This window comes from Macaca fascicularis, chromosome 7, assembly GCF_037993035.2.
Source record: "Macaca fascicularis isolate 582-1 chromosome 7, T2T-MFA8v1.1".
In the NCBI taxonomy this organism is placed as follows: Eukaryota; Metazoa; Chordata; class Mammalia; order Primates; family Cercopithecidae; genus Macaca; species Macaca fascicularis.
This window is the reverse complement of record NC_088381.1, coordinates 25,663,094-25,679,142: the sequence shown is the minus strand read 5'-3', so window position 1 is coordinate 25,679,142 and position 16,049 is coordinate 25,663,094. Positions and strand designations below refer to the sequence as shown.

Below are 16,049 nucleotides of genomic sequence, written 5' to 3'. Positions count from 1 at the left end.
GTGTTATAAAGTTAGTTGGATCTTCAAGGAAAAAAAATGGTCTTTTCTTTTTATAAATAATTCTAAATAATAGAAGCTGTGGAAAGTTTCCCACCTTATTTTAGGAGGCTAGTCTAACCCAGATGCTTAAACTTGACAAGAATGGCTAATCTCACTTGTGAAAATAGATAGAAAAACTCTAAATAAAATGTTGGTAAATTTAATGCAGTAATTACCTAAAATAACCTATGTGACCAAGCAGAGTTCATTCCAGGAATGTGAAGGTAATCAGCACCAGAAATCTGTTGATTAAATGCACTATGCTAACAGAATAAAAAGAGGAAAATTCTATGACTTCACGATCCTCTCAAAAAACCCAAAGAAGAAACAAATGTATTTTCATAACCATTCCTTATTTTTTAAAATAAAATAAAATAATTTTTAAATCTCTGTCACGCATTGACCTAAAGACAAAAAAAGTGAGGCAAACTTAACACAGAGTTTATTTGGGCCAAGTTTGAAGACTGCAACCCAGGAGCATAGATTCAAGTTAACATGAATATACCCTCTGATTAGCAGTAGTTACTAGTGGTTTATAAAGGAAAAAAATGGGGTGGTTCCTAATTTGTTTACCAAGAATTTACATTAAAATAGCATAACCTATTGATCAGCTGTACGTTGTTCTTTGTATCACAGATTACAGGAACATGAAGATAACAGGGGAAGCAGCTAGTCAGGAAGAAAAGGCCTTTAAATGACTGGCCCCTGGGACATGGGTGCAAGGAGGGGGAGGGATGTGACTAAAGTGCCATATTCATGTCTCTCTGGGCCTGATAAATTTTTGCACATCTCACATAGCTCAGATGGCTCAGAGCTATTTTTCTTTTCTCACCTACTAGAAAAGGACATGTCCTTAATTTAATAAACGATGTTTACCAGAAACAGCAAACATCATATTTGATGGCAAAATATTAGAAGCATTCCCATTTGTGATCTGAGAAACTAAAGTAAATGCCCCTTTATCAAGTAAGGGGGACCCTAAAGTTAAGGTAACAAAAGTTACAGGTTGAGGCATGACAACTTCTTAAGTTCTCATGGCTACAAGTAAAACGACACTCTGGCTAAATCCCCTAGCAATATTGGACACCTCCTAACTCTGACTTATGATCCAGACCACTACAACTCTGATCAGACAGAGGATCAGCCTTACAAACATTCTTTTCTGATAAACAACTGCAGACCTTAAGCCAGTTTCAGCCAGCCTATAGAGGCTGTGCACTAATTGTCTTTGTGTCCTATAGTTCACCTTTTGATGTAAAGAGCCAAATTCCATCTCATTTTAATGGTAAAACCTGCCACAAAGTGAACATGGGATGTATGTTACATATATGTTTACCCACTATGCGCTTGGCTCCCCTCATAAATATGTATAGCTTTTCCCCAAAACCTGCCAAATATGTATGATTCTATTTTATAAGACAGACTCTGTGGAGCCTAAAACCAAACTTCCTCTTCCCTACTCGAAGTTACAGCACCTTCAGTCCACACTGGAGACTCTCTCTTCCTGGTCTACAAACTGATATTGCCAATAAAGCTCTCCTTTCTACTATCTCGCGCCATCATGGTGGTCATTTGGATGACACATTAAAATAAGGGTGAAGACAAAATGCTATCATCATTATTATTCAACATACGACACTGCATAAATTATAAAATGTCTACACAACAAAAGGTGTCATAAAGTTAAGCTAGAAACTCTATTAATAATATATATAGAATAAATGGTTTCTATTGAAAATACATATACATACAAAACTACATGCATATAAAAAGAGTTTCTAAAAATAACAAGAAATAGGCCAAGCGCCATGGCTCATACCTGTAATCCCAGCACTTTGGGAGGCCGAGGCAGGCAGATCACCAGGTCAGGAGCTCGAGACCAGCCTGGGCAACATAGTAAAACCCTGTCTCTACTAAAAATACAAAAATTAGCCAGGCGTGGTGGCACACACCTATATCCCAGCTACTTGGGAGGCTAAGGCAGGAGAATTGCTTGAACGCAGGAAGCAATGGTTGTGGTGAGCCGAGATCATGCCACTGCACTCCAGCTGGGGCAACAGAGCGAGACTCTGTCTTAAAAACAAAAGAAACAAACAAACAAAAAAAAAAAACAAGAAATAGACAATCCAATAACATCCTTTTTGCAGGGCCATTTGACAATAGCTATCAAAATTTTAAATGTTTATTACCTTTGGCTCTGCTTCCATTTTTATGAACGAGCTTTAAAAAATTCACACAAATGCTCAGAGAATATATATATACATATATATTTCGTGTGTGTATGTGTATATATACACATATATATGTATATATATGTATGTATATATGTGTGTGTATATATATGTATGTGTATATATACATACACACAGACTCTGTGGGGCCTAAAACCCAAACTTCCTCTTCCCTACTCAAAGTTAAAGCACCTTCAGTCCACACTGGAGGCTCTCTGTGTGTGCATACATATATACACACACAAGGATGTTTGTTGCAGCATTGTTTACAAGAGAGAAAAATTAGAAATCTAAGTGTACTAAATGTTGAGTGGTTAAATAAATAATAGTATTCATACTACAAAATACTCTCAGCCCTTAAAAACAGTGAAATAGTCCGGGGCACAGTCGCTCAACCTGTAATCCCAGGGAGGCCAAGGCGGGTGGATCACTTGAGGTCAGGAGTTCAAGACCAGCCTGGCCAATATGGTGAAATCCTATCTCTACTAAAAATACAAAAATTCGCCAGGCATGGTGGCACATGCCTGTGATCCCAACTACTTGGAAGGCTGAGACAGGAGAATCTCTTGAACCCAAGAGGTGGGGGTTGCAGTGAGCCAAGATCACGCCACTGCACTCCAGCAGACAGAGCGAGACTCCGTCTCAAAAAATAAAATAAAATAAATAAAAATAATGAAATATATCTGTATGAACTGATATACCAGGATATATGAGAAAGATTAAATGAAAAAAGTAAGCAAAAAACAACAAATATCATATAATTATTGGACTTATGTGAATATATCATTTTTATAAATATAGTAACAATGATATAAGAACGCAATGATATTATAAGGATACAAACCAAATGGGTAACTTCTAAGAAGGGAAGTAGAAATTGGCAGTCTAGGGTAGAAATCAGAAACAATCAGGAAAGAAACTGGGATTTTCAGGCTTTACTGAATATACTTTTAATTAATCCAAATTTTTAATATTAAGAATGTATTCAGTGTCACCCTGCTAGCTCAACTGGTAGAATAGAGACCAAAGAATGTGTGCATACAGCAGCATTATTCATAAGAGCCAAAAGGTGGAGGCAACCCAAATGTCCATCAATTGTTGAATATATAAACAAAATGAGTATCCATAAACTGGAATATTATTTGACGATAAAAAGGAATGATGTACTGATACATGTTAAATGACATACTGATACATGAATCTTCAGAACATTATGCCACATGGAAGAAGCCAGTCACCAAAAAAACAAACATTTTCTATGATTCCATTCATTTGAAATGTCCAAAGTGACTAAATCTATAAATACAGAACATAGATTAGTAGTTGTTTAACGCCAGGTGAGGGGAAAGGGAATGGAGTTCTGGGGTGTGATAATACAAGGGATGGTGGGGTTCTTTCTGAGAAGAAAACGTTCAAAATTTGATTACGGTGTTGGTTGCACAGCTCTATGAATATACTAAACTCATTTAATTGCAAACTTTAAATGAATTAGTTATGTGATACGTGAATGTCAATAAAACTGCTACAAAAATAACAATAATCCAACAAGTTTAGAAACTTAATCCAAAAGAGAAAGTAGAGATACAGCTTGCTAAGAATGCAAAGAAAGCCAGAATAGAGAAATTTAGAGTCTTACAGTACAGGTACCACACAAGAGTGGGACACAGAAAGAAAATATTAGAACTTCAATTTCTATTTGATTTTTACATTAATAAAAAGGAAATTAAGTTTTACTAAAATGTATAATATGGTCGACCAGTGCCTTTACTCAAAGGATCACATGGCTTGTGAGGTTGAAGAGGCATCCTGAAAAAGAACAAGAGTTCCACAAGGAGGCAGGCTGACCATTTATTCATTTTTTTTTCCTTCTCAGCATATTGCAATATTTGACCGGTTAGGTGAATTTATAGATTATACTATTTAGATTTAACAAAATACATCCCTCCTAAAATGAGTAAGTGACTGCAAAAGAATCCTGCAAATAAAACATTGCATGAAGCTAATAATTGCATTTTGTGCATAAATGAACAACAGGAAAATGGCAGAGCTTACCTATTATGATCTCTTCTGTGGATAATACAGATAAATATTAACAATATTTATATTTATATTTGTTGCATGAATGAATAATATGAAAATTATGAAAAACAAGAAGGAACACTAAGGAAATTCAGTAAGCAATTCTTCACTTTGAGTACATGTACCTATATTGTTACACCATCCTCCCCCAAACAGAGTGAGTATAGATAGAAATGTTGATCTTTATTATTAAAATCACATAAAATGGAAACACATTAGGAATTTACACATGGATATGTTTTATGTAAAAGACTAAACTACAGGCTGGGCATGGTGGCTCATGCTTGTAATCCCATCACTTTGGGAGGCCAAGACGGGTGGATCACCTGAGGTCAGGAGTTCAAGACCAGCCTGGCCAACATGGCGAAACCCCGTCTCTACCAAAAACAGAAAAAATAGCCAGGCGTGGTAGCAGCACCCGTAATCCCAGCTAGAGACTGGAGAGGCAGAATGGCTTGAACCTGGGAGGCAGAGGTTGCAGTGAGCAGAGATCGCGCCACTGTACTCCAGCCTGAGCAACAGAGCAAGACTGTCTCAAAAAAAAAAAAAAAAAAAGGAACAACAAAAAAAAACCAAAAGGGATCAGGTTATTTTCATGTAGCAAATTTCTCATTAATCTTATTGGAAGCATGCCTTTAACACTGTGTTTTAATTCATTCAAATATACAAGGGCAACAGTGCTACACAAGAACCTCTAGAGTATATTAAAACATTCAAAGACATTGGGAAGTAGACCAAAGCTGTGCTGGACTCTATAACAAATTATGTTTCTTTCTGATAACTAAAGACACCCTGTTTGCTGGTTTAAGGATCAAAGAACATTTTCAAGTTGTAGTAAAATATATTATCATCAATTGACACATGGTGGTAACAAACCAAGTAGGAAGAGCTTAAGGACTTGATGTGAAAGAAAAAAGTTAACATAAAAAAGGCTAAAAACAGCAAAAGTAGAGGCCGGGCGCGATGGCCCATGCCCGTAATCCCAAAACTTTGAGAGACCGGGGCGGGCGGATCACCTGAGGTCGGGAGCTCGAGACCAGCCTGACCAACATAGAGAAACCCTGTCTCTACTAAAAATACAAAAGTAGCCGGTGTGCTGGTGCATGCCTGTAATCCCAGCTACTCGGGAGGCTGAGGCAGTTGAATCACTCGAATCCGGGAGGCGGAGGTTGCGGTGAGCCAAGATAGCGCCATTGCACTCCAGCCTGTGCAACAAGAGCGAAACTCCGTCTCAAAAAAAAAACAAACAAACAAAAAAAAAAAACAGCAAAGGCAGAGTCAGAAAAGTTCTTGGCTAAAGTAGCAGGTGAGAAACTTCATTTTATGAGACTTCAGCCCCGTTAGTCAGAACAAAGTATTTCTACAAAGTACCTGTAACTGAAAAGATCCTCCCCGAGACATCACTAAACGATTACTCTGTAGCTAGGGACTGCCATCAAATTAATTCCCTAAGTGACAGTTCAGAGATTCTCGTGGTTTTTTTGTTTGTTTGTTTTTTGTTTTTTAAAGAGGATGCAGAGACCAAGAGGGTTTTTGTGTTTGTTTTCAATGAATATTTAGAAAGAAGGCTTTTAAAAAAGCAGTATCAACTTGCATGTAAGACAAAGAGAGTTCAGTATGGATTTGGGCATTTCTGCTGAAGCCCAGTAGAAAGGGCGCACTAATTACAGCAAGAAAAGGAAAACAAGAATCAGCATGGATGAAGCAAAAAACATACAACCCATGGTAGTATGTGCGATGTGATCTTTTTTGCAAGCCCAGCCACGTGTCCTTATAGAATCCCAAGGGTTCTACCTGCTCCCCGGGACCAAAAGCAGCGCCCCAAGGGAGCAGCCAAATGCTGTGGACCCGAACCAACCCACGAGATCCCAAAGCCCGGCGTCTCCTCTCCCCAACCTGGGATGTTCTGCCACCTGGACCCGACGCATAGCAGGGCTCTCTGCAGCCATATTTCGCTAGATCCTTCTTTCTTCTGTAGTTCCAAATGGTTAAGCAAAGCTCCCAGAGCAATCACGAGACTTCTGTGACAGGAGCCGTTTTCTTCCGGGAGATAACCAGCTCCCGCCCTGCGGAAATCCTGCAGCTTCGCTGAGGTGGCTGCTTCCAATCGCCCCGCCTCTGGCTCCTCCTCCCTGGACTCAGCCAGGGTTCCCTCCAAGCAGCAGTCGGGTACAGCCTCTGTTCCGCTCTTAGCTCCCAGGGAAGGACTAGGACCTCGCAGGAGCCCCTACGCCGAGGACGTGCGAAGCTGCCTAGTGAGGTTTTCTTTTTGCGCCATGTGGATGTCTGAGAACAGTGTCATAACCTGGCGCCTTGCATACACCTCGTTTCTGATCTGTCTTGGGCTGTGTGTTTTTTTTGTTTTGTTTTGTTTTGAAGTTATGTTTTGGTCTTTATTTTGGTCTTTATTGTCAGCAGCTACTCCCCAAACAACACTAAAATGTTTAGCTATTGCTTCTTTTGCAGATTATTTCCAAATCAAGCAACGTAAAATTGATGTATCACTTGATTTAAATAGATTTGCATTTATAGTTAGAGGCATTCGTAGGCTTTCCTAGAACACAGTTCTGAAAAGACGGAAACACATGCCTTTTAATGTGCAAGACCCCTTAGCATCCAAACTTCTTCATTTTTCACTTACCTAGAGAAATCCTAGATGCCCTATTTTAAAAAGTACACTATTCCCAGTATATCATTTACTTTTCCTTCCTTCATAGTTCTCCTATTTGCTTACGTATTTATTGTGTGTCTCACCACCTCCATCATCACTACCACTAGAAAGCAACTGGAGACAGGCAGGCAGATTAGTTTTTAATGAATAGGTAAGATAAACTGAATGAATGATGAAGGATGAAGTGATGTCCCTGAGGTCACAGTGATCATTGGGAGCAAAATTGGAATTAAAATTCAGATCTATTAACTCTCAATCTAGTGCACTTTGCACCTCAGAAATGTTGAGATTAAACCCAAGTGAAGGCCGCTAGCAATACACCTATCCAAAGTTTCCTGATTAAGAAAGTTTGGGCCAACATGCCCAACATACTAGTGGTAGTAGCATAACTCAGAGAGATTCTGTAAGTTGTATACATCAGTAAGCTGCTGCTCCAGAATTTCTGTATGTATATGCATACTTTGTCTCCATGTGTCCTTCCCTCTTCTGTATACATGTATACAGGAGGAAGGGGGAAGGACACATGGAGACAAAGTGTGAAGGTACAATAAAGCATAGCCAAAGAGTGGCAGCCCCTTGGCACCCCTTTGGGTTATTACTGTAAATGGTACTTCAAAGAAACAAAGTTACTCTGGTCTCAGGGCAGCTTTCTCACTACTATTTCAGTCCCTCTTTATCATTTTCAAATGAATAAATTATATCTTCTTGTTTCTGAGCCCCAATAAATCCCAGTTTGATGTTCATTTTGGTTTAATTTTGAGTAACAGGAGTCATCACTGTCACTTGTAAATAGTTTCAATAGGGAGGTAACCTAAATTTTTTAAAATGTAAGATGTTTAAGAACATCAGTAAATACAGAAAAGAACAGAATCTTTTTTTTTTTTTGAGATGGAGTTTCACTCTTTGTTGCCCAGGCTGGACTGCAGGGGCACGATCTGTGCTCACTGCAACCTCCACCTCCCAGGTTCAAACGATTCTCCTGTCTCAGCCTCCTGAGTAGCTGGGATTACAGACACCCACCACCACACCCGGCTGATTTTTGTATTTTTAGTAAAGATGGGGTTTCACCATGTTGGCCAGGCTGGTCTCAAACTCCTGACCTCAGGTGATCTGCCCACCTCGGCCTTCCAAAATTCTGGGATCAAAGGCGTGAGCCACCGCACCCAGCCCAGAATCATTTTTTATTCAGATGTTTCTAATGTAATATTTTGCATTAGTTGAAAAATAATAAATTTTAAAGTTTTGAAATTTTTTAATAGTCCAAAATAAACTCATTTTATATAGGGTTAAAAAAAATGACTGTAGGAACTGTTTCATAAAAGAATACTTCCTGTTGAATGTGTATTTGATGACCGAACATTAACTTTGCAAAATGAAACCAGATGGCAAATCATTAGTTTGGATCTTGGATACATTGCTAATGCAGTCTCAACAAAACTGATGCAGACTAGAAAGCACCTTACAGAGCAACTAGTAAAACATCCTTTTGTGAAATGATTGGTCCAAAGTACAACAGGATAACAGAGCTGGAATTAAAACGTAGGTCTCTAGACTCCTAGCCTAAAGGCCATACCACTTCTGAATGTGTGACCTTTGTTGAGACCCCAGTAAACTGTGCTTAAATTATTGAAAGTATTAGAATCTTTGTCAAAAATTAAAATGTGTACCTTATAATTTTCATAAAGTATTGCTATTAAAATAACCTGTCCAAACTACTAGATAACCCCAAATAGACACCAAAAACAAAACCAACATTACTTTCTTATACTACCTTCCTAACGCTAGGCATCTTGCTAAGTAAGCACTTTGCATATATTATTTTCTCTTTAAACCCTTCCGACAATCCTTATGGGATAGAAAAATATTATTTCCTTTTCAATTTCAAGAAGATATTCCTTTAGTTCTTATTAGACATATCTAATAGTGAAAATATTTAAACATTTGGCTGGGCGCAGGGCTCATGCCTGTAATCCCAGCACTTTGGGAGGCCAAGGCGGGCAGATCACCTGAGGTCAGGAGTTTGAGACCAGCCTGGTCAACATGGTGAAACCCCATCTCTACTAAGAACACAAAAATATAGCCAGGTATGGTGGCGGGCACCTGTAATCCCAGCAATTCGGGAGGCTGAGGCTGGAGAATCACTTGAACCTGGGAGATGGAGGTTGAGTAAGCCGAGATCACGCCATTGCACTCCAGCCTGGGCAACTAAGAGTGAAACTCCGTCTCAAAAAAAAAGAAAAAAAAAAGGAAAATATTTAAACATTTATATTTTACAGTACTTTTATTTTCACAAATCCTGAACCTCTTGGTTCTTTGCTTTTAGTAGGCACAGTTACAATAGGTTTAGAATCTGAATTATAAACTAATAAATGGTATATTATGATGGAGTCTTAAACAGATACCTAATTAATAAACTTCAAATTGTTTATCCTCAAAGGATATTAGTCTCCATTCAGATAAAATATTATAGCAAACTAAACAAAAACAAAACAAACACTAAAATGACATAAAACAAAAACTTGATCCAAAATATGAGTTAAAGCATGGGTGTTAAGGGTCTTACAGACCTGGCTAATGCCTACTGATGTTTCTCAGCTTAGAAATCACTTCCTTCAGGGAGTTTTCTATGTTCCCTGGGCCTATCTCTACCCAAAACCAAGTGTCTAAGACCATAGAGGGATTGACCATTTATCTGGAATAATGTCATTTCTGTGGTTTAATCTGTTTGTGCAATCCCTGGAAAATATTTCCTATTTTGACTTATAATAAAAACTATTGTTCGCAATTGGGAGACTCTACTTCAGTGACCTATTTTGGATATTTTCTCATTATAGTAAATAATATGTAATACTTCTTTATGTTTTCTTTATAATGATGTTACATTCCATTCCTTCTTCTTCTTTTTTTTTTTTTTTTTTTTTTTTTTTTTTTTTTTTTTTTGAGACAAAGTCTTGCTCTTGTCGCCCAGGCCAGAGTGCAACGGAGCGATCTCGCTCACTGCAACCTCCACCTTCGGGGTTCAAGTGATTCTCCTGCCTCAGCCTCCTGAGTAGCTGGGATTACAGGCGCCTGCCACCACACCCAGCTAATTTTTGTATTTTTAGTGGAGATGGGGTTTCACCATGTTGACCAGGCTGGTCCCAAACTCCTGACCTGAGGCCATCCACCCGCCTTGGCCTCCCAACGTGCTGGGATTACAGGCGTGAGCTACCGCACCTGGCCCCTTATTCTTCTGTATATAGAATAGATACTGCTCTCTAGTGTATATAATCATTAAATGGCAAAAAATAAACTCATGAATCAGATAAATCTGTATTTATGTAGTTATGGAGGAAATAAAAATTGTGCAAAAATGCTTTAACTGAACATAGATTGTTTTGCAGAGTGAAAAATAAGGCAAAACAAAATGAAGCCTCTAAGCACCTTCTGCTTGCCCAGTCATACAAAGCATCACATCAGTCCTCTAATTACTTGTGTTTTCTGTCTAGTCTAAATTTTGCTACTCAAAGTGTGGTCCTCAGAACAGCAGCATCAGCATCACTTGAAAGTTTTTAGAAATATATTATCTTGTGCTCAGACCTACTGAATCAGAATCTACAATGCAAGTCAAACATGTCATTTTAAATTTTCTAGAAGCCACTTTCAAAACAGTGAAAAGAAATGTTGAATTTAATATTTTATCTAATATACCAAAATATCATTTTAAATATAATATTTTAAATTATTCAGAAATTTTACTTTTTTATAATAAGTCTCCAAATTCCAGCATATCTCAATTACAGCATATCTCAATTCTGATGAGAAACGAGTGACTGCTATTTTAGACAGCACAGAGTTAGATTATAAGCTCCCTGAAGGCAGACTGTTTTACTCTGATTTTACAGACTCAGGCTCAGTGTTGAGCAGGCACTCAAGGAATGTTTAATGAAGGAATCAATTAATGAAACTGGATTTGTGTGGTTCAGCTACTTTGCGACCCTAGGTAAGTCTGAAATTCCTCTTCTCTAAAGGGAGATAAAAACAACTACTTCATAGGGTTATTATGAAGATTTTAAAAACCATCCCAACATTCTCTCCAGTTATTCTCTATCACCTAAATCTGGTTTGCTGTCTTTAAAGCTATCTGAAATTACATTATATATTGATTTTTATACATATTATCTGTCACCTCCACTAGAATTCATATTCCATGTTTCATCCATTATTCTATCATTCATTCATTCATTCATTCAACAAAAGTTTCTCTGGGCTACTATGTTCTAAGCACAATTCTAGGCACTGGGGACACAACAATAAACATAAAAAAAAGCTCCTGCTTTATGGCAAATTAAAATTAGTTAAGCAAATAAATGAATATGTTACAAAAATTGATGCAAACTCTGCATCTAGTATGTATTCCATGATTAAAATGAAATTGAATAAACAAAAATTTAGATTCTGCAATTAGAAGTTTACATTTCAAGCTTACAGTGTACATTAGCCTGATCAAATTACAGACAAATTGCCCCAATTTAAAACTATATTTTGTCTTTTCCTTTTTATTTCTTTTTATTTATTTTTTTATTTTTTTATTTTTTTTTATTTTTTTTTTTTTTGAGACGGAGTTTTGCTCTTGTCACCCAGGCTTAGTGCAATGGCACAATCTCGGCTCACTGCAACCTCTGCCTGCCGGGTTCAAGCGATTCTCCTGCCTCAGCCTCTGGAGCATCTGGGATTACAGGCATGCACCACCACGCCCAGCTAATTTTTGTATGATTAGTAGAGATGGGGTTATAACACATTGGCCAGGCTGATCTCGAACTCCTGATCTCAGGTGATCCACCTGCCTCGGCCTCCCAAAGTGCTGGGATTACAGGCGTGAGCCACCATGCCCAGCCTTCCTTTTTATTTCTTAACCCAGAAACTAAATATAGTACCAAGAATCTTCAAACTAGACAATTCTTTCCTCACCTTGTCATAACCATCCAATATTGCCCACCTCAATGCGGAGCTGATTATGGTTATTATCTTAAGCAATTTTTTCTTTTTTTTTTTTTTTTTTTGGAATACATTTGCTAAGGCTCTCCAGTGACTGACATAACTGCATCTACTGGTTGTCAATTGGCTTCAGCTCAAAATAATACTTAGGCCAAAGTAGCATACTTTGGGGTGGCATATTCTGAACCCCTTCAATGCTTAATCATACTCTATCAGCATATCCTTCCTATGTTAACTATAGAGATGAAAGATATAATTGCAGTCTGGAGCATTCTGAAGGCTTAGTGTAAGTAGTTGTTGGTTCCCTTAATCCTGCCTCCATCTCTATAAATCGTCCCTTCATTAAACACTTTTCTGTTAACTCCCCTGAGTATGCTCTGAGTTTTCTTTCCAGACCTATATTAATACAAAAGGAGTCCTCTTGTTCTGCTCTTCTAACACAGTGTTCAGTTTCCCCAAATTAATATAGCAAAAAAAATTGAAAAGTTGATTGGTCTGAAAGGATGCCAAATCATAAACCTGTTTGGTATGACTCAGCCAAAGCCAGTGAAGAGTCATGAATGCTAAAGTGTACTTAAACACATCACATTTTCACTGAGAATCTTCTATAAGCAAGGCATATGCTGCGTTTCAGAGGATTCAGAAGTAAGAAAGATAGTTGTGTCCTCAAGGAGTTTTCTGTTTAATAATGAATGAATGGAAATAATTGTAATACAAGATAGCATACAATTATGAAAAATATATTTTTAAAGGATCAAATTATGCTGGCAATTAAACTGTCATTGGATTTTTGACAGAGATGTCAAGACAACTCAATAGAAAAAGCATATCTTTTCAACAAATGATGCTGGAACAATTTGATATCCATATGCAAAATAATGAACCTCCACATTCATTCACACTATATACGAAAATTAAATTTGAAATGGATCATAGACCTAAATATAAGAGGTAAAACTATATAAAACTTCCAGAAAAAAACATAAGTGAAAATCTCAGTGCCCTTGAGTATGACAAAGATAAATACAACACAAAAAGCATAAAGAACTCTTACAACTCAACAGTAATAAGATAAACAACCCAATTTTAAAAATAGGCAAAATATATTTAAAAAAGATTTCACCAAAGAAGATACGTGGATGACAAATAAGCACACAAAAAATGTTCAACATTAGTCATTAAGTAAATGCAAATTAAAACTACAATAGTATACTGCTACATTCCTGCTAGAGTAGCTAAAGTTAAAAAGATTGACCACACTAAATGTTGGCAAGGACGTGATGGAGCAACCAGAACTCTTATGTACTGCTGTTGGATATGCAAAATGGTAAAACCACTTAGGAAAACAGTTTGAGCGTTTCTTAAAAAGTTAAATATATACCTACCATATGACCCAACCATTTCACTACAAGATATTTACCTGTATTCACATCTATTTCTGCATAACAATATTACTACAAATGTAGTAGTATAAATAAATACACATTTATTGTCTCACAATTTTCTGTCCTCTGTTTTAGAGTCTCACAAAGGCTTATCTGAGGCTCAACTGGGGAAGGATTCACTTTCAAGAGCACATGGCTGTTAGCAGCATTCAGTTGCTTGTGGGTTGTCAAACTAAAACCACTTTCTTTTTTTTTTTTTTTTTCTGGCTGGCTACTAGCCAGATGCCACCATCAGTTCCCTGTTGTGTCGTCCTTCCCAACATGGGCACTTGCCTTCCCTAAAGCCAGCAAAGGAGATCATCTTTCCTATCATGATTGACTTAACAATCTTGTATAATGTAATCATGTACGTATAATCATGTTTATCACCTTTGCTGTATCTTGTTTAGAAGCAAGTCACAGATCCCACTCACACCCAAAAGGCAAAGAATTATTCAAGGAAATAGAATGGGTTAGCCACCATAGAGTCTGTCTACCATAAATTACCCAAGAGAAACAAAACATATGTCCACACAAAAACTTGTACACAAATATTCTTAGCACCTTCATTTATACTAGCCACAAACTGAAAAAAACTTAAAATATCTATCAACAGATAAATGGGTAAGATGAATTGTGTAATATATCCATGTAATGAATATTCAGCAATAAAAAGAAACAACCAACTGATACATGCAACAACCTGGACAAATCTCAAATCTCAACATAATTATACTAAGTGAAAGAAATCAGGAAAATGAGAGTACATATTGCATGATTCCATTTATACAAAATTCATGAAAATGTAAACTAATCTATAGTGACAAAAAGTAGATCAGCAGTTACCTAGGAAAAGTTAAGGGGGAGGAGAGAAATTTCTGCAAGGAATCTGTGAGGAAACTTTTGCAGTGATAATATGTTCATTATCTTGTGTCATGATAGTTTCACAGGTGTATATGTATGTCAAAGTTCATTAAATTCTATACTGTAAGGCTGGGAGTGGTGGCTCATGCCTGTAGTCCCAGCACTTTGGGAGGCCAAGGTGGGTGGATCACCTGAGGTCAGGAATTCAAGACCAGCCTGGCCAACGTGGCAAAACCTTGTCACTACTAAAAACACAAAAATTAGCTGGGCATGGTGGTGGGCACCTGTAATCCCAGCCGCCAGGGAGGCTGAGGCAGAAGAATCGCTTGAACCCAGGAGGCGGAGGTTGTAGTGAGCCGAGATCGTGCCACTGCACTCTAGCCTGGGCAACAGAGCAAGACTCCATCTCAAAAAATAAAATAAAATAAATAAATAAGTTGTGTACTTTAAGTATGTGTAGCTTAATTTACCTTATTGAGGTAAATGAAGCTACTGAATAATACCTCAATAATTCCAGTTTATGAAAATATGCTTTAAAAACATAGGATCCACTTTCAGCAAGGGCACCATGTCACACAAATGCACTCTGTTGAAATTACAATTTTCTATTATTCACCATTGAATAAAATTAATGTCAAGAAAAAAATAGAATATCTTAACCATATAAAGTATTCAGGATAGGCTATGTGAATGAGGTCACATTTACATGGATTTTTTAAGGACAGAAAAAGATTTTGATGTGTGATACAGAAAGATCAATCTATTAACATGTTTATTTATCCAACAAGCACTTATTAGCACCTGTGTACTCAAGCAGCATGTTCAGCACAATGAAGACCTTTTCAACTGCTGTTACTAAATTTCCAGACTGGACTTAATAAATTTGGTCATGGCCAAGGAAATTCTATTCAAAATTTGGCTGCCATTCACCCAGTCTTCCTACTTACCAGCCTATTTGCATACTTATTTTCCCATTGTAGGAATAAGGCACTACATTTAAAAGCAGCAAATTATGTAATATATTTACATGTAAATCAATATGCAGTTACATGTATGTGATCAGTATTCATTTGTTAAGCATATTATCCATTTTGCAACTGCTATCTTGAGTACAAAGTAAAACTATGAAACTTTGATTACTCTGAGCAAATAAACCTCTTAACTACCTCGGGATCCTATTTTCTCTTTTGAACAATTACAAGTAGAATAACCATGTGATTTATTGTCCAGCTTCTGAAAGTGATGGATGCTCTTAACTATTTTTTTTCTGAGATGGAGTCTTGCTCTGTCACCAGGCTGGAGTGCAGTGTCACAATCTCAGCTCACTGCAACCTCCGCCTCCCTGGTTCAAGCGATTCTCCTGCCTCAGCCTCAGGTAGCTGGGACTACAGGCGCGCGCCACCACGCCCAGCTAATTTTTGTATTTTTAGTAGAGATGTTTCACCATGTTGGCCAGGATGGTCTCAATCTCTTGACCTCGTGATCCACGCACCTCGGCCTCCCAAAGTGCTAGGATTCCAGGTGTGAGCCACCACACCCGGCCTGGGTGTTATTACTATTATGATGGGTCAACAGTACTAAACCAGATCTGTCCCAGGAAAACAGGGATGTACAGTCACCCCAAGTTTGGGGAGTTTTGTTTTGTTGTAAAGTTACAAGTATAGGTTTCTGAGCTCCACTCAGAACTACTGAATCAGAATCTCTACTGTGGGATTTGGGAAGCCTTAGACTGTAAAGTGATATCATTAAAGGCTCTTCCAATTC

At 37.6% G+C, this 16,049-nt stretch overlaps 1 protein-coding gene across 10 annotated transcripts in view; it reads right to left on the bottom strand.

Moving 5' to 3' along the window:
• Positions 1–16,049, bottom strand: part of GALK2 (galactokinase 2) — a 172,791-nt gene that overhangs the window by 152,088 nt on the left and 4,654 nt on the right. For 4 of the 10 annotated variants that reach the window (XM_065547327.2, XM_065547329.2, XM_065547330.2 and 1 more), the window contains exon 1: positions 6,246–6,417. The exons of 3 other annotated variants lie outside the window; for them this stretch is intronic. In XM_065547327.2, coding sequence (XP_065403399.1) covers positions 6,246–6,298 — 53 coding nt within the window. In that variant the 5' untranslated portion in view covers positions 6,299–6,417. Of the gene's footprint in view, positions 1–6,245; positions 6,418–16,049 lie in introns of those variants that run through there. 3 more of the 10 variants (XM_065547328.2, XM_073995772.1, XM_073995775.1) reach the window with 1 other exon arrangement.